Source organism: Oncorhynchus tshawytscha, linkage group LG14 (assembly GCF_018296145.1).
Source record: "Oncorhynchus tshawytscha isolate Ot180627B linkage group LG14, Otsh_v2.0, whole genome shotgun sequence".
Classification (NCBI taxonomy): Eukaryota; Metazoa; Chordata; class Actinopteri; order Salmoniformes; family Salmonidae; genus Oncorhynchus; species Oncorhynchus tshawytscha.
Window position 1 is genome coordinate 5,731,442 of NC_056442.1, and position 19,777 is coordinate 5,751,218.

A 19,777-nucleotide genomic window follows, 5' to 3' on the forward strand; every position below is an offset into this window, starting at 1 on the left:
TGGTACTATGACAACAGTAACTGACTACATGTCAATCAGGACTGTGTATATCAAAAGACTGATCTTCCATGATAATACCAACAAAAGGGAGAAATGAACCTCACTCAGGAACACCGTAGAGCACCCACTTGATCTTACATGAGATGTTTCATACTATAGTTCTATTAGGTTTTAAGTTATGTGAATTCTCAGTTTGTATCGAGTCCTGGTCCTTGCTTACCTGGTCAAAGAGCTGTTTGCCAGTGGTGTTGGGCTGGATGGCAAACTCCAGCTCTGCATCCATGGTGGTCACCCGTACATTAATCTACAAAACAAGTTTGCATGTTATTTGCCAGTTTGCATGTACATTTCCATTCACTGTGTTGCTGTACTGCAGGCTGTCAACTTTTCACGCGAAACCGTCACCACTGTGTGCCGTGGTCAGCGTTTCAGGAAGTGTCAGACACAGCTTTAACACATTTAAAATGGCAGAGAGTCAGCCATTTTGGTGGAAATTAACAAACTAAATTTCAGTTTTAGTGCATTAGACTGAACCCTCTTCAAGGGAGCAACAAAAGGCCTTCCAGCAAGACAGAACTGAAGGAGCGTTGTCTGTGTGTGTGTGTGCGCGCGCATGGGCTAATGCAGTGCCTGTGTATGCACAAGTGTGTGTGTGTGTGTGTGTGTGTGTCTTTTTGCCCTCTCAGCACTGAGTGACCGCTCCCCTTCCTACGGCCGCCTCCTCCTCCCTGTGAGGCGGAGCAGAGGAGCGAGGCCAGCCATTGGCTGTTGCTGTTTGAGCTGCACTAGGCTGGCCTGGCACCAGACCTGACACACAGCTGATAGAACAGGCCTGACCGCGAGGGCATCCTCAGTGACTGACACACACCTCACTGGAGAGACAGGGGAAAATAAAATAGATACAGAGAGAGAACGAGAGATGCAGCACGCTGGCAAGAGAGAAAGGTGATGCAGAGTGGCGGCCGGATGCACTCCAATCCGGATAGTGTTACTACATTACTGTGTAGTTACAGTACCTTAAGTCGCCCACTGAGAAAAGCAGCTTCCCTTGCTCTCCCCTCTTCTTATCATGAAACCTCAGGACAGGCATACTACACGTACATTCTCTATCCCGGTTTACCCTAACACACAGTGCTGCACACACGTCATTAATTATCCAGAAAACTTTCATATCCAGCACAGTACTGTGACTCACATAAATCACACTGTAGAGATTGTGCATCTGCCTCTGTCTCGCTAACATTAATTAGCCATGAAACCTCCTGTACGCTCGCTCCGCCCCACTAACTATTCAGCATTCTCCTATGAAAGCACACGGGCCTCTCTTCCACCTGCATCCTAGTACAGCACGGGAAAAGGCAAGTAGACTAGAGCTAGAACTATGAGAAACGTCTTCCTATCTACCAAACATGCTAACAGATGTATATTGGGCAGACAAACAAGTCAAATTGTATTTGTTACATGCGGCAAATACAACTGGTGTATGCTTTACCTTGAAATGGTTGCTTACAAGCCCTTCAATGCTGCAGAGTGTAAAAAGAATACCACTAAAAAAAGTAACAAGAATAAAATACACAAGAATGGAGCTCTATATCCAGAGAGAACCAGCTCAATGTGGAGCTCTATATCCAGAGAGAACCAGCTCAATGTGGAGCTCTATATCCAGAGAGAACCAGCTCAATGTGGAGCTCTATATCCAGAGAGAACCAGCTCAATGTGGAGCTATATACAGAGAGTACCAGATCAATGTGGAGCTATATACAGAGAGTACCAGTACCAGATCAATGTGGAGCTATATACAGAGAGTACCAGATCAATGTGGAGCTATATACAGAGAGTACCAGATCAATGTGGAGCTATATACAGAGAGTACCAGATCAATGTGGAGCTATATACAGAGAGTACCAGATCAATGTGGAGCTATATACAGAGAGTACCAGATCAATGTGGAGCTATATACAGAGAGTACCAGATCAATGTGGAGCTATATACAGAGAGTACCAGATCAATGTGGAGCTATAGAGTACCAGATCAATGTGGAGCTATATACAGAGAGTACCAGATCAATGTGGAGCTATATACAGAGAGTACCAGATCAATGTGGAGCTATATACAGAGAGTACCAGTACCAGATCAATGTGGAGCTATATACAGAGAGTACCAGATCAATGTGGAGCTATATACAGAGAGTACCAGATCAATGTGGAGCTATATACAGGGAGTACCAGATCAATGTGGAGCTATATACAGAGAGTACCAGATCAATGTGGAGCTATATAGTACCAGATCAATGTGGAGCTATATACAGAGAGTACCAGATCAATGTGGAGCTATATACAGAGAGTACCAGATCAATGTGGAGCTATATACAGAGAGTACCAGATCAATGTGGAGCTATATACAGAGAGTACCAGATCAATGTGGAGCTATATACAGGGAGTACCAGATCAATGTGGAGCTATATACAGAGAGTACCAGATCAATGTGGAGCTATATATAGAGAGTACCAGATCAATGTGGAGCTACAGTGGGGCAAAACATCTTTAGTCAGCCACCAATTGTGCAAGTTCTCCCACTTAAAAAGATGAGGCCTGTAATTTTCATCATAGGTATGTTTGGAATTCAGGCCGAAAAGTTCAATCTTTGGCCTGAATCATCAGACCAGAGAATCTGGTTTCTCATGGTCTGAGAGTCTTTAGGTGCCTTTTAGCAAACTCAAAGCGGGCTGTCATGTGCCTTTTACTGAAGAGTGGCTTCCGTCTATGGTAGAGTGGCCAAAGGCCTGATTGGTGAAGTGCTGCAGGGATGGTTGTGCTTCTGGAAGGTTCTCCCATCTCCACATAGGAACACTAGAGCGCTGTCAGAGTGACCATCAGGACCATCAGGTTCTTGGTCACTACCCTGACCAAGGCCCTTCTACCCAGATTGCTCAGTTTGGCCAGGCAGTCAGCTCTAGGAAGAGTCTTGGTGGTTCCAAACTTCTTCCATTTAAGAATGATGAGGCCACTGTGTTATTGTGGACCTTCAATGCTGCAGAAATGTTTTGGTACCCTTCCCCAGATCTGTGCCTCGACACAATCTTGGCTCAGAGCTCTAGGGACAATTCCTTCGACCTCATGGCTTGGTTCTTGCTCTGACATGCACTGTCAATTGTGGGAACTTATATAGACAGGTGTGTGCCTTTCTAAATAATGTAAATCAATTGAATTTACCACAGGTGGACTCCAATCAAGTTATAGAAACATCTCAAGGACGATCAATGGAAACAGGATGCACCTGAGCTCAATTTCGAGTCTCATAGCAAAAGGGTCTGAATATTTTTTTTTCTATTTTATACATGTGCAAAAATTTCTAAAAACCTGTTTTCACTTTCATTGTGGGGTATTGTGTGTAGATTGTTTTACATTTTATTTTAGAATACGGCTGTAACAAAATGTGGGAAAATTAATACTTTCCGAAGTCACTGTACATGCTTGATTTTCATATCAACATACTTCACTATGTGTTCGTGTTGGTATGTGTGTGCGGTGTACACTCAGTTTATTAAGTATACCCCTCATTCACAAAAATGGATCGAGTCACTTCGCTGTGGCTTGCTATATAAAGCAGGCAGACAGGCATCCAGTTACTGTTCAATTGAACATTAGAATGGGCTAAATGTGACCTAAGTGACTGAGCGTGGTATGATCAGTACCAGGCGCTCCAGATCCAGTATCTCAGAAACGGCTGCCCTCCTGGGCTTTTTATGCACAACAGTGTCTAGGGTTTACTGAGAATGGCGCAACAAAAAAAAAAAAAAACTGTATCCAGTAAGTGGCATTCCTGTGGGCGAAAACAGCTTATTGATGAGGTTGAAGGAGAATGGCAAGAATCGTGCACGCTAACAGGTAGGCCACAAACAGGCAAATAACGGTGCAGTACAGCAGTGGTGTGCAGAACGGTATCTCGGAACGCACAACTCATTGATCCTTGTCACAGATGAGCTATTGCAGCAGATGACCACACCAGGCTCCACTACCATCAGCTAAGAAAAAAAAGTGGCTGAAGTGGGCATGCGCTCACCAACACTGGAAAATTGAGGACTTGTAAAACCTTTGCCTGGCCCGACGAATCCCAGTTCCTGTTGTGTCATGCTGATATCAGGGGCGGCAGGTAGCCTAGTAAATGTTTTCCTGACACACGTTAGGGCCTTTAATACCAGTTCAGCAACAAACTCTTCCTCTTTCCTCTTAGTCCACAATCAGCTCCTTAGTCTCAATGACATTGAGGGAGAGGTTGTTGTCCTGGCACCACACTGCTAAGTCTCTGACCTCCTCCCTATAGGCTGTCTCATCACCATCGGTGATCAGTCCTACCACCGTTGTGTCGTTAGCCTATCCCCGTGTTGAGGGTCAGCGCAGAGTTGGTGTTGTTACCTACCCTCACTACCTGGGGCCAACCCACCAGGAAGTCCAGGATCCAGTTGAAGAGGGAGGTGTTCAGTCCCCGTGCCCCTAGCTTGGTGTTGAGCTTGGAGGGGACTATGGTGTTGAACGCTGAGATGTAGTCTATAAAACAGCATTCTCACATAGTTGCTACAGGGCAATAATCATTTAGGCAGGTTACATTGAAGATCTTGGGAACAGGGACAATGGTGATCAGCTTGAAACATGTTGGGACAAGGAGAGATTGAAAATGTCCATGAAAACACTTGCCAGCTGGTCTGCGCATGCTTTGAGAACACGCCCTGGTATTCAGTCTGATTGTTAACCTGTTGAAACGATTTGCTCACATCGGCCTCAGAGTGAGATCACACAGTCATCCGGAAAAACAGGGGCATTCATGCAAGACAGTGTTATATTCATCGAAGCTAGCATAAAAGGCATTTAGACTTCCAAATCCCTGCTTTAATGCCTGTCCTAAGCAACCTATAAAAGTACTAGCAAGTTCAACTTCCTCTCATGGTGGGTGACCTCCTGGGTTAAGGTTACTTGAGGCGTTTCCTCTAAGGAACTCCAGTCAGGTCCCCTCCCTCAATTAGCTGTCAGTCAGGGGATGTGATTAGAAGGGATTATGTACACCAATAAACCAAACAACCACCACAAGGCCCCCGTTAAGTAACAAGTCTTTCCTAACCTTTTCACACGAGTTCCAAATATCAAATTAAAGTTTATTTCTCACGTGCGTCGAAACAGAACATGTGCAGACCTTCCAGTGAAATGCTTACTTACAGGCTCTAACCAATAGGTAAGTAAAGAAATAAAACAGTGAAAAATAACAGTAGTGAGGCTATAAAAGTAGCGAGGCTACATACAGACACCGGTTAGTCAGGCTGATTGAGGTAGTATGTAAATGTAAATATGGTTAAAGTGACTATGCATATATGATGAACAGAGAGTAGCAGGAGCGTAAAAGAGGGGTTGGGGGGGGGCAACGCAAGTAGTCCAGGTAGCCATTTGATTACCTGTTCAGGAGTCTTATGGCTTGGGGGTAAAAACTGTTGAGAAGCCTTTTTGTCCTAGACTTGGCACTCCGGTACCGCTTGCCATGCGGTAGAAGAGAGAACAGTCTATGACTTGGGTGGCAGGGGTCTTTAACACTTTTTAGGGCCTTCCTCTGACACCACCTGGTGTAGAGGTCCTGGATGGCAGGCAGCTTAGCCCCAGTGATGTATTGGGCAGTACGCACTACCCTCTGTCGTGCCTTGAGGTCGGGGGCCAAGCAATTGCCGTACCAGGATGTGATGCAACCAGTCAGGATGCTTTCGATGTTGCAGCTGTAGAACCTTTTGAGGATCTCAGGACCCATGCCAAATCTTTTTAGCTTCCTGAGGGGGAATAGGCTTTGCCGTGCCCTCTTCACAACTGTCTTGGTGTGTTTGTACCATTCTAGTTTGTTGTTGATGTGGACACCAAGGAACTTGAAGCTCTCAACCTGCTCCACTACAGCCCCATCGTTGAGAATAGGGGCATGCTCAGCCCTCCTTTTCCTGTAGTCCACAATCATCTGCTTGGTCTTGGTTATGTTGAGGGATAGGTCGTTATTCTGGCACCACCCGGCCAGGTCTCTGACCTCCTCCCTATAGGCTGTCTCATCGTTGTCGGTGATCAGGCCTACCACTGTTGTGTCGTCTGCAACTTAATGATGGTGTTGGAGTCGTGCCTGGCCATGCAGTCGTGGGTGAACCGGGAGTACAGGAGGGGACTGAGCACGCACCCCTGGGGAGCTCCAGTGATGAGGATCAGCGTGGCAGATGTGTTGCTACCCATCCCACCACCTGGGGGCGGCCCGTCAGGAAGTCCAGGATTCAGTTGCAGAGGGAGGTGTTTAGTCCCAGGATCCTTAGCTTAGTGATGAGCTGAGGGTACTATGGTGTTGAACGCGGAGCTGTTGTCAATGAATAGCATTCTCACATAAGTGTTCCTTTTGTAAAGGTGGAAAAGGGCAGTGTGGAGTGCAATAGAGATTGCATCATATGTGGATCTGTTTGGGTGGTATGCAAATTGGAGTGGGTCTAGGGCTTCTGGGATAATGGTGTTGATGTGAGCCATTACCCGCCTTCAAAGCACTTCATGGCTACGGATGTGAGTGCTACGCATCTGTAGTCATTTAGGCAGGTTGCCTTTGTGTTCTTGGGCACAGGGACTATGGTGGTCTGCTTGAAACATGTTGGTATTACAGACTCGGACATGTTTAAAATGTCAGTGAAGACACCTGCCAGTTGGTCAGCACATGTCCGGAGCACATATCCTGGTAATCCGTCTGGCCCCGCAGCCTTGTGTATGTTGACCTGTTTAAAGGTCTTACTCACGTCGGCTATGGAGAGCATGATTACACAGTCATCAGAACATCTGATGCTCTCATGCATGCCTCAGTGTTGCTTGCCTCGAAGCGAGCATAGAAGTGATTTAGCTCGTCTGGTAGGCTCTTGTCATTGGGCAGCTTGCAGCTGTGCTTCCCTTTGTAGTCTGTAATAGTTTGCAAGCCCTGCCACATAAGATGAGTGTTGTGTGTAAGCTGGAATCAGGAGGATAGAGTTGTTTTCGGATGTACCAAATGGAGGGCGAGGGAGAGCTTTGTATGCGTCTCTGTGTGTGGAGTACAGGTGATCTAGAATTGTTTTACCGCTGATTGCACATTTAACATGTTGATAGAAATTTGGTAGAACTGATTTAAAGTTTCCCTGCATTGGCCACTAGGAGCGCTGCCTCAGTGTGTGGTTTCCTGTTTGCTTATTTCATTATACAGCTGACTGAGTGCGGTCATTGTGCCAGCATCTGTCTGTGGTGGTAAATAAACAGCCACGAAAAGTATAGCTTAAAACTCTAGGCAAGTAGTGTGGCCTGCAATTTATCACAATATACTCTACTTCAGGCGAGCAAAATTTAGAGGCGAAGGAAAATCTCAAACTGTCGCCCCTGCGTGAGTTTATTCACGTGCGTGATGTCAGAATGCTCTCACTGTTCCAAAATGGATTGTTGTGATTGTTACACAACAGAACAGTTACACGCGCTGCCCTCAAACCAAGGCAAGCTGCCTGCTAATTACTTTTAAGATGTTTCAGCTTCTTAATTTCAAATGATCTTCTAACAAGTTTTTCCACCTCATCGGTAATTCAAATAAGTAGCAGCCCATTTCGCTGTTGCAGACAATTTATGTTTGAGGCTTTACTGAGTCGAACAAACTTCTCTCTTCAACGAGAGCCCAAGCACTTCCCCAGATCAAGTATGAAGACATTACACATCTAGTCCGAACAGGTCTTGCACAACGTTTTCCCCCAGCACCCGCATTGCTTTCATGGTTATTTTCCTTACAAATTGGACTTTAGACATGTGTGCATTCTTATCAAATTAAGTTTCTATTTTCTGAATATCGTGTTGTCCTTTCTGCTGTAGCACACCGTATGAATGTATGGATCCTAATGCATTTACTGTTTTATTCACGTTTTCAAGTACTGGTGGCAAATCCTGCTTTCTGAATTATTGCAGAGATTGTAATGGACATGTGTGTAAATTACTTTATTGAATGTTGCACTGATTATGATGAGCTAATGCTAAGCTATTTGCCGGCTATGTGTGGCACCATGTTTCTTGACGTCATACAACGCATTCTGGTTGTCATGTAAGCATCTGTCACACCAAAGACGTTATAACAAGGGATAGTTCACTCGACTGATTTATGGGGCTTTCAAGACAACTGTGAACTCTGACAAATACTAGATAAAATCATGACGTCAATGATCTTCAGGTCAGGAAGTCAGAGCTCTAGAATGAGGAACGAGTTCCCGAGTTGAAATTCCGAGTTGGATGACAGTGCAAAACAATTTCCCCCAGTCAGAGCTCCCCCCCAGAGTTCCCATTTGTCTTGAATGTACCTAAGTCAGATTTCTCAGTTGTTTTGAACACTCCGATTGTAACTTTGGTACCTCAGGGTTGCCAGCTCAGACCCACCTTTTCCAGGGGTTTTATTCTGTGTATAAACTTCTGTGTTTGCCCCCATTTATTGATGAATCCCCCATCATAGTATTATTTCCTGCATCATATCCCCCTCGATACCTTCACCCATTTTTACCCCCCATGGGCTTGAAAAACCCCCTAAAATGGTTTAATCCCTGTTTAGCTTTCGTGCTACGGTTAGTCTTGGCACTAGGCTTGTATTTGGTGTGATGATCTGTGAGGTGAAAACATTTTACTTGCTTTGTGATTTGTCAAAAACGGTAAACGACTTGTCAAGTCATGTGCTCTGGTTCTTGTATACACTAACAAGTACATCAACAATTTGTAATATGCTGAAAAGTGGCTAAACCAACAGAAGCTAAATTCTTTGATGGTGGCCATGTTTTTCTTTCTTTGATCCGCCGAAAACTCCAATCCCAGAATGCTGTTCACTATAAGACGCAAATAAACAAAGTCAAAGATGGCTGCGCTTATTGCCTAAAAAATATGAACTTGGTTACACGCATCTCTTCTCTAAACAATATTACATTTATCCCTTGTGGTACATTGTAAAAATGTCTAGCTGTTAACTTTTGTTTAGTTTTTTTGTCATGGTTTATGGAATGAGTTCAGCTGTGGATGTCTTCCGTGCTGTTTGGATGATGGAAGTTCGAATTTATCTTTTACAATAAAAGGTGAAATTTGTTGCTACTGTTTCAAACACATGTGATCATACGCTGCAGTCACCACTCAACAATGATCACAAATACATGATCGTACTCGATAAAGGGTTAAAAGTAACAAGTCTTTCCTAAAGAACTAATCAACAGTGATAAACTGACTCGGACAGACCATGCCTTTGTCTTGTTACATAATGAAGTAGCAACATGCAGTGTCGGCAGGACAAACGGATGCCTTGTTGGGTATCAGAGTGACAAAGCTGTTATGGGGAGTCAAGTGCTTAACTTGTGTTTCCGACAGAAGTCTTGTATGTCCCTTTCCTGGTGTTTGTGTGGGGGCTGCCTGCCAACAGCAATCAGCTGTGAAAGTGCTGACCTTTGTTAGACTTCACCCTGTGTGTGTGCGCGTCTGCCTGTCTGTATCTCTGTATGTGTGTGTGTGCGCGAGCGCTTGCGTGTGTGTATGCCTGCATATATGTATCTGAGCCAAAAACACAACTAGCCCACGGAGTGTGAAGGAGAAGAGAGTAGTCTAGCTATAGCCAGGCAGACAGACGGCTCTCCATAATCCCTGGCTGTCCCGTGTGTGGACAGAAGGAAGGGGGAGGAGAGACGTGCTACAGCACCCACACAGCTAATCATGTCCTCTGAAAACACCACTGAACCAAGCCCCAGTTACTCATGACACCCCAAAATACAGTACATAAAGCATCAATGTGATACAACTGGTGGATTTCAACCTATAAAAAAAAAGTACAGCAGCACTTTCTCTTGGAGATAGCACCGGTTCTGATTCTGGCCTAGAAGAAAATGGCACAAGAATCTAAGGAGGACTCATATAGTCGATTGGGAGTGTGATCAGGTGTGTGTGTGTGTGAGGGACATGGTCAAAGGGATCTGTCTTTTGCCTCTAGCGGTCATGTTTCCCACCATCCATGTGACTGAGTCAGTAGGGCAGAGCTAAATGTGGACAGCCAAATGCCACAGAGGCCATGCATGAATAGAGTGGTGATAAAGGGAAGGCCTATTGGACCACACAGTTTGTGTATGAGAGAGAGTTCTAGAGAAGTTAGTCAAGACACTTTTCAGTCAGAATCTTTATCCTGTTGCTCGTCATGATATCTCTACATGTTGTTTAGAGGATGAGTCTTCTCTCAGACAACCCCCTCAGTAAATGTGCAGCTGTTTGTCCATAAGCTGTTTACAAAGGCTTTGCTGAGAGGAGAGGCGGCCTCGCACAAGCGTACACACACAAACAGGACTGCTCTCCTTTAGTCAGAGAGGAGTTGCTAATCTGGCCCGCTGGGCACTGAGCAGCTGTCTGTCCGGCTGATTAACCCCCCTACTGGGGAGAGAGGGGAGGACCCCCACCTACACATGTACTCAGGATCAGGAGGCACTCCACTCAGACTCATAGAACAGGGGTGTGTTCAGTTCGCTTGAACGTTTGCGGAACGGTTTGTAATGAACACATTTTTCCAAAACGTTCTGGTATGTACTTGGACAGATACGTTTGCACCGTTCGGTGGGTGTGGCTTGAAGCAATGAGTGATATTTAAAAAGGGCAGCGGTGCATTTTGAACGCACAATCCAACCCCTCCCGGTTTTTCAACTGGTTGTTCGGTACAGCACCGTTTCAGTTCAATTAAACATGACATTTTTGTACTGAACGCAGCCCTGGACAGTGCAGCGCTGGACTGGCTAGAACGTTAACGAGGGTCCAGTCAGTTTGTTTAGACTTCAACAGGCAGGAGTGAGGATAGTGGATGCTTCTCCAACTTGGTGTTGTTGGTTTATCTATGTGATATGGCAGAGCTCACTATGGCCTTGCAGAGCTTTCACTAGCAGACAGAAATAGAGCGGAAAACAAAGCTAGCCATCCCCCACTTACAGCCCCTCACCCTACTTCGACCCTTACCCTTCTTCCACAGGATGTTGACACAGCCCATTTATATGGGCCCAATTCACACCCAACCCCTTCTGCAGCAAACAAGTTATTTTTATTTTTTAAAACAGGCATGTCCCTGCAGGGGCCCCTTCCTGTGGGGTCTTTCGGGTCAACCCCCCTTCCCGTGAGCTCGGCGGGGCGGAGGGTGGGGGGGTTGGTCAGAGTGTGGCAGTTCTTATGTCCAATGAATAATGCAGGTTATTCAGTATAGGCTACCCCAACCCCCCTGACCTCACACTGTTACCACTACCCCAGAGGTAGGCTACCAGCACAGCAAAACACAGGCCTGGCCTGGGGTACAAAACAAGCACGTTGCCTCTCAGCTCTACCTAGCAGCCTGCCATTCTGAGTTATGAGCCATTTGACTTCCCAAAGCCATTTTGAACATATTAAAATGTTCCATCCTCAGAGCAATTTTAAAAACAGGTTAACTGACCCCATCATGAATTGAAGCTGGGTTAACCCAGAGTCTAAGACCCTTCTAAGCTGGGGGAGGGGTTCTAAGCGAACATATGGAATTGTTTTAAGATGGTCAAACCAATAATTATTTAGATATTTGATTTGGAATTTTAAGACCCCTTAAGGTATCCAAAAAAATACAAGCTCTGTCAGGTTGGATGGGGAGCGTAGCTGCACAGCTATTTTCAAGTCCGGGCTCTGCCTGGGCCACTCAAGGACATTCATAGACTTGAACAGAAAAAAACTCCTGCGTTGTCTTGGCTGTGTGCTTAGGGTTGTTGTACTGTTGGAAGGTGAACATTCACCCCGGTCTGAAGGTTCACCCCCACCTTCACCCCACCCCTGCTCTGGAGCAGGTTTTCATCAAGGATCTCTGTACTTTGCTCCATTCATCTTTCCCCGCGATCCTGACTAGTCTCCCAGTCCCTGCCCCTGAAAAACATCCCCACAGCATGCCTCTGCCACCACGTTTCATCATAGGAATGGTGCTAGGTTTCCTCCAGATGTGACAATTGGCATTCAGGCCAAAGATTTCAATCTTGGTTTCATCAGACCAGAGAATCTTGTTTCTCATGATCAGGGTCCTTTAGGTGCCTTTTGGCAAACTCCAAGCGGGCTGTCATGTGCCTTTTACTGAAGAGTGGCTTCTGTCTGGCCACTACCATAAAAGGCCTGATTAGTGGAGTGCTGCAGAGCTGATTGACCTTCTGGAAGGTTCTCCCATCTCCACAGAGGACCTCTGGAGCTCTGTCAGAGTGACCATCGGGGTCTTGGTCACCTCCCTGACCAAGGCCCTTCTCCCCCAATTGCTCAGTTTGGCAGGGGGGGTCAGCTCTAGAAAGACTTGGTGGTTCCAAACTTCTTCCATTTAACAATGAGGCCTTGGGGACCTTCAATGCTGCAGAAATGTTTTGGTACCCGTCCCCAGATCTGTGCCTCAACACAATCCTGTCTCAGAGCTTTACGAACAATTCCTTCGACCTAACGGCTTGGTTTTTGCTGACATGCACCGCCAACTGTGGGACCTTATATAGACAGGTGTGTGCCTTTCCAAATCATGTCCAATCAATTTAATTTTCCACAGGTGGATTCCAATCAAGTTGTAGAAACATCTGAAGGATCAATTGAAACAGGATGAACTTTATTTCAATTTCAAGTCATAGCAAAGAATCTGAATACCTATGTATATTACTTTTGTTTTTATTTTAATAAATTTGATAACATTTCGAGAAACCTGTATTCACTGTCGTTATGGGGTATTATGTGTAGAATGATGAGAATGTTTTTTAGAATAATGCTATAATGTAAGAAAATGTCAAAAAGGTCAAGGAGGCTGAATACTTTCCAAATGCACTGTAGGTTAATTAGATTGCTGTGGGGGCGTGGGAATTGTAGGCTAAGGATTAATGGATAAATTAAACCTATGGATATTCCAGATCAGAATTCAGCCACCCTGAATTCCCCTTGGTAGTTTTTAAGAGCCTTTGAGTGGCCCCTGGGTGGCTGACAAACTCTGGGGGACATACTATTTTCTAGTGCTTTTGACAGTGACATTGTCCTTATAGAAAAGGATGCCTGGCCTGTTCCTACTATGCGCTGTGGTGGGACGGTGCACAGTGCTCTGTGCTGGGACGGTGCGCTGTGTTGGGACGGTGCGCTGATGACTCAGGAGACAGAGTCAGAGGATGACGACATCATCAGTGCATGTCTGCGCCTCTCTCCACTGCCATTCCCCCACCACCCCAGATTCCCAATATATCCACAAGGAGAGAGGAGTGTGTATAGCCAACTGCCATCTTAATCATTTGACAAGAGCCAAAACCAGCCAACCTTAACATCAGTCTCAGGCAATAACAGTTCCCTTACCAGGGCTTCCAAAACGCTCTCCCCCTACAGAGTTTTCCTCCAGGGACCGTAAACCCAACCCCTTATAACTAAGCATTAAATCAAAGCAGGAGTTGTGCAACAGAACCACATGAATCATCCTCTAACCCCATGTCCCGACTTGCTTCTTAAGACATGAACAGAGGAACTAGGAGAAACAGTGAGAATGTTCAGTGGATATCTGACACCATGCACTGCATTGAACGGTTTGTTTTGGCGTTTCTTGTACAGCAGAGGGCCCTGGTATTCTTGCTGTCCAATTAGCTGGAAACAATAGCAGCAGTGTTGCAGAGCCTCTGGCCCTGTGTCTGTGCCTGAGATGGGCTGAGAGCCTGGGAGACAGACATGCACACAGGCCTACACTACATCACACCATGGGTCTTGGAAGGGAACCATCAAGGGCAAGGGTGACGCAGGGTGGGAGGTACAAGCACATACACACTTCCTGTACACTCAAGACACTAGTCTTACCCAGAGCATCTTAGACAGTCAATAGTCAGGTCAGTGCATGTGGCCCAAGTAGGAAGTCAAACCACATCCCTTGTGTTGCCAGCAGTACAAACTAAGCTCCCGTCGACTGGACAGGAAGCAGTCTGACCAATGAAGACCACAGATGGTTTAGAATGGGTTATCTCGTCCTTTCCACTGCATTACTATTCAGTTCATAGTTCCGTTTCTGAGGTCTTACCGGTTTCGGCATATTTGTCTCCTCTCCTCCCTTCACCCGGCAGCTGGGAAGACAACTCACAGGACGGATAGCTTCCCTGTTTCACAGGACCTGGGAGACAGAGAAGATCAGTTCAGTTATGGGGACATTGTAGCAGATCTAATGCAGGTAGAACAGCTGATGCAACACATGGATGAGAGAGAGAAACCAGGGCAAAGGGGAACAGATGAAAGAGAGGAATGGGAGTTTAGGACAGTGGGTAGAGTGGGTGACGATGATATGGTCACTGTGGTGTCAGGGTCACCAAAGGACAGAAATAAATAAATGACAATTTCTGATGCATTTGAGTTTTCTGCACATGCTCAATAATTTGTCAAATATGAAATCCATATTTTTCTTTCATGCACAAATTATTTTGGGATTCCCTCTGTATATCATACATGATATGGCCGGATATTGAGTCATTAGATATCCTGAGATAGGCCTATGTGGACATCTTATTTTCTCTATATGATGACAAATACTGACAGTAGGCCTGCATAGTATATTTTCTTGGCACCAGCAATGCATATGCTGGTTCATAATCAGTATCCTGATATGCTTTTTAATATGCTAAATAAGGACAATTTCTGATTGCTTATTTGAATTTTGAGGAAATGTTCAATAATTTTACAAATATTAAATCCATATAATTCTTTGACACTTGGTGAACTTTTTGTATTCCATCTACGTTAAAGGCACACGCAAAACCGCAAGCTAAAAGCACTGTAACTGGTAGCCTAGCAACAAGAAGGTTAGCTAATTAGGGGGGAGCGTAAAAGCTAACTGGTAGCCTAGCTAGCTAACAAATAACATTTCTCTCTTCAGGGAATATATTTGCGTGTGTTTTGTATTACTGGTTAATATAAGATAGCTAACCAGCAACTTGGCTAGCTAGTTTGTACCAGTTTGTTTTCTCATCATCAATGTAGCAGGTACATTGCTACCTTGTTGGATGATTATGCGAAATGACAATATTTTCTTGCAATATCGACACAATTTTGATGAATGATTTATGCATTGACAGTTTGGAGTGGATCACAGACCAACACTACCACCGTAGGGTCTGGACTGCCAGGGACCGCCGCTGACAACACAATCTGCTCTGCACCCATCACATCCATCGTCCTTAACAAACAGGGCTGGCAGGGGGATTGAGGGTGTGCAACTTATTTTCTGTTAAATAAATCAAATACATTTCTAGCAAAGATTGGCCTACGTTTGTATCTTTACAGAAAACAGGTGTTCTGATTGGAGCTCTGGATTTGCTATGCTGCATTTGTTTTTAAACAGAAGTAACATATTTCTTTGGATTTGGATTAAATCTGACATTTGCTTTTCAGTGCCTTGTAGCCTACTACTGAATATGGTGCTGTATGCTCAGATATGTCCCCTTCATGTGAAGAAGCACAATGATTTTTGGTGCCTGAACAGGTCAAATCATTTGGATGCTGGACATTGATCATGAGTCTGATTTAGGATATCTATTGAAATGAATTATTTGGGGATAAGTACAGATCCATAAATGATCAGGTAATGACTACAGATATGATACATTTCTGAAAGTATGTGGATTAGTTCATGACTAAGCATAAAGGCTAAGATATGTCAGCATGTTGACACATACCATTTCCTGAGTTAAAATGTTCTACAAATATGTAAGCGGGTGCACGCTCATCAGGTGCATGTCTTGAAGGGATCTCACCCCAGATATCTCCCTGGACTCATACAGTAGTAGGGAGATTTCTGAGGTCCGGATTGGATGCCTGTAGAAACTGTTCCATTAGGGAGAATATCCTATCTCAATATATTAAATGAAGGACATACGTTTCTGGAGCATGTCTACTCCTTATATCTAATGAAATGTCAGATATCCGGATATATACTGTCATGACGTTGCCCTCTTTGGGTACAACAAGCTCCATCGCCCTCTCCCTGTCTCCTACACACAGGCTCTTGTGGTCAAAGAGAGATCGTAAATTCCTGGAGGAGATTATCCCCTCATGGCCACAGTATAGAGACAGAGGGAATTTTCATAGAGAACAAAGGAACTTCTTCCACCTCACAGAACTTGAGGTCTGAACAACATGTATGTTCTGGAGAAGGTATAAAAGATTGGTGAAGAATCCAGCTACGAACTGGTCCGTTTGGTACAATTGTGTGGAACTCATGGGAGACAATATGGACACATTACCATAACGCTGTTTATATAATAGCCTCAGATATGAGGTTTACATCTAATTGTTGTATAAGATGAATGAGTGAGGATGATACTGTTTGTAAAATTGTGTAATGTGATTTTGGACTGTTTAGTTAGTTAATAAATAAGTGGATTTAAGACAATTGATGTATGGATGACTCATAGTGAAGACTGGGTTTGTGCAGATATAACCAACAATTTACAACGTTTGGAATGAGACTAACAGGAGGTCAAATAAATAATTCATTCATTCAGAAGACTATTGATCAGATATGAAAATATCTGAAAAGTTGTATTAGGAAAATTATAACTTTTTAATCAGAATTATTTTCCTTGGTGCTCCGACTTCCTAGTTAATTACAGTTACATGATTAATCAGTTTAATTGAGTAATACTAATTACAGAGAATCTTTGATAAAAACTAAAAGTCTTCATTTAATGATAGTAAAGACACGACAATACTGATAAAGACACCCCCTGATATTGACCCTTTTTGCCCAGTGCTGCTTTTCGACTAACACCAGTGTTAGGGCTTCTGCATGCATTCCATCCAAAACAGTTCTTAAATATATTATGACAACATTGTGACTTTTTGTTAGTTTTGGTAATTTTTTTTCGGTTGTTCATGCACAATTTTTTTTCGAAACAAGCCGAAGTAGGCAGCCGAAGTCGAGGCTCCTTCGTAGGTGATTGGTCAACAGTAGGGATTATTCAATTAAGTGTATTTCCATTCAACAAGACGTGACTTGTTTTCATGCAAATGTTTTAACTTGAGAAATACTGCACCAAACATCCTTGGAAAAAAAGTAAAAACGAATTACAGATTAATTGAGTAATTTTAGATTAATTCTAACTATTTTGAGGAATCGTATATTGACTACGGCATCTCAAGATGCACAAACAGTACTATTGATGCTTTTTTCTAGTTTTTGTAGAAAAGGTCTTGTAAGGGACTATGCGAGCACACTCGTTCAGTTCAACCAGTTGAGTTCGGGTAGGCGCCAGTCGAACTGAAGCATGAAGTGATAACGCCTTTACACTTAGTGTATACTGATGTTATTCAACTGGGAAATTGAGTTCTCATAGCTAGGGCTGACAATGGGGACTTGTGAAGAGCAGAATCAACAACCTCTGCATAATCTATACAGTTGCTTTGTGGAAATGTGTTAAAGTTCACAGTTAGCCATTGTGATGTAAGCGACAGCTTTGGCCCCATGTGAGAGCAGGTCAGCTGGAGCTATGGCTCACTGAGACAGGGGCGATGGCCGTGTAGATGTAAACAGAAAAGCCTGAGCCTTTTGGGTAATGGAGGGATAAAATGGAGAGAAGTTAAATCTGCTTTATGTTTGGTTTGCTTGCCAATGACACTAACAATAACGAATATCACGATACCGTCCCAGCCCTATCAGACTGTCAGTGATAAGTTGTAACATTGTTTGCACCTCTGATGCAATGCATTGAGTCATGGGCAAACACTCCCAATATTTGGTTCATTTCAAGAGCATATTCATTACCATTAATGACCCTCAACATGTTTCAAGTAGATGGTAAATTGAGTTAAGTTTAGTAAGACAGAGGGTTCAAGCACTTATGTACAGTACAAAAATATGGTCATGCATAAAAAACGTTGGGTAGGACCGGTGTTTATGGCACTGGGGTAACGTTACTAAAGTATTGGCGCCTGTAGAAAGTAACGGAATTATTTGTTCTATACTGTAATTTATAGACCGTGATCGCGTCGAGCAAAATTGTGACAATCATTGCAACACTGGTTACACTAGTCACCGGCCCGCCTCCCATTGCAATAGATGACAACCGTCGAAACGCGCCAATGCTACATTGTAACAGGTTAACCCAACGAATGAAACGAAATTATACTTGCTAATACTGATGCACTATGGCTAGGGAAAACTGGAATGATATTATAGGCTACGTTGCAGTTCTAAAAACACGAGGCAGTGCATGTCACACGAACAAAAACGTTTTTGCAAGCAAGATAAGTTAAGTCAAGTTTGGAATTCTTCGCGAGACAGATGTGACCGCGTGTCCCATAGCCTAATGTTGTGCTTTCATCTAAGTGCAAACTCTTACTGCGCAAATAATAAAAAGTAGCTTATCTTCCAAAAAACGGTTTTCAGAGATAGACATTTTATTTCTCTCACACATGTATCAGTATTATGTTTGAAATGAAGGCCTGCCTTAGCCAACTTTTACAACACGCGGAGTACACAAAAATCGCCCCTTTTCCATCATCTTGCAGAAGCTCTTCAAAGGAGACAAACTCACCTCTGGTGAAGGACTACAGCTTCAAAGACCGACACAATTCGGAGTATTCAATGCTTTCAGGTTATCCACGCTGTAAACTAAACGAATATATTTAATGTACTCTTGTCACCTCCAATTTGCTCGTGAAGCCTGTTAGAACGGACATGAGTGAGAAAACCGTGCAATTGAGATCCACCGTAAGGCGATTTGTGAAGACATTCAATATGGCCGTCGGACTAGTCGAGGCCAGGCGTGGTTGATTTAATATGTGGGGGTACGCGCTCTGCTCTGCTTAGCAGCAGCGATGAGAACTCCCCCAACTTTAAAATAGAGTATTCTAACAGTGGCAGTGGGTGTACACTATACAGTCATAGTTGTGTATACACTCATTGGTGTGGACACACAATATATCATACTAAATGGAGGGACAAAATCAACATACCAAATCCTACGAATTGTTCTGAAGCCAGGTTGAACACACACACCTTAATATGAGTAAGACATGTACTTCTATCTCCCTTTATTCAATTTTCTTTTCTTTCACCTGTGGATCAAATATAGTCTATGAAGTAGGAATGATAAATAGAATAATAACAAGGGGAAAGTCAGTGCACAAAGTGAAAAAGTATCTATATTAGTTATATTACATCATAAAGAACATCAGTTTTGTCTCACAAATAAAGACTATGTCTGCTATGATGTATTTGAATATTTCTCTTATATCTGCTTTGTAAAACACGGAACCATTTAACATGAAGTTCTTGTTTTCGCAGAGTATCACACTAATAGTGGTGGGGAAAAGTACCCAATCATCATACTTGAGAAAATTACTCAAGTAAAAGTAACCCAGAAAAATTCTACTTGAGTAAAAGTCTAAAGCTATTTGGTTTAAAATATACTCATTTTAAATTCCTTATATTAAGCAAACCAGATGGCACCATAAAAAAAAATAATCGGAAAGCCAGAGGCACACCAACATTCAGACATAATTTACAAACGAAGCATGTGTGTTGAGTGAGTCCGCATGGATGACCAGGGATTTATTGGTTTATACGTGCGTGAATTGGACCATTTTCCTGTCCTGCTTAGCATTCAAAATGTAACGAGTACTTTTGGGTTTCAAGGAAAATGTATGGAGTAAAAAGTACAATATTTTCTTAAGGAATGTAGTGAAGTAAATGTAGTCAAAGATATAAATAGTAAAGTACAGATACTCCAAAA

General features: G+C 43.6%; 1 protein-coding gene across 3 annotated transcripts in view; it reads right to left on the reverse strand.

The window, feature by feature from the left end:
* The window catches only part of LOC112266424 (radixin), a 28,474-nt gene extending 9,646 nt beyond the window's left edge, over positions 1-18,828 (reverse strand). Inside the window, exons 1-3 of one of the 3 annotated variants that reach the window (XM_024443879.2) lie at positions 18,578-18,828; positions 14,074-14,163; positions 221-304 (exon numbers count right to left, since the gene is read on the reverse strand). In XM_024443879.2, coding sequence (XP_024299647.1) covers positions 221-304; positions 14,074-14,085 — 96 coding nt within the window. In that variant the 5' untranslated portion in view covers positions 14,086-14,163; positions 18,578-18,828. Of the gene's footprint in view, positions 1-220; positions 305-14,073; positions 14,164-18,577 lie in introns of those variants that run through there. The other 2 variants (XM_024443880.2, XM_024443881.2) reach the window with 2 other exon arrangements.
* Between the last annotated feature and the right edge of the window lie 949 nt (positions 18,829-19,777).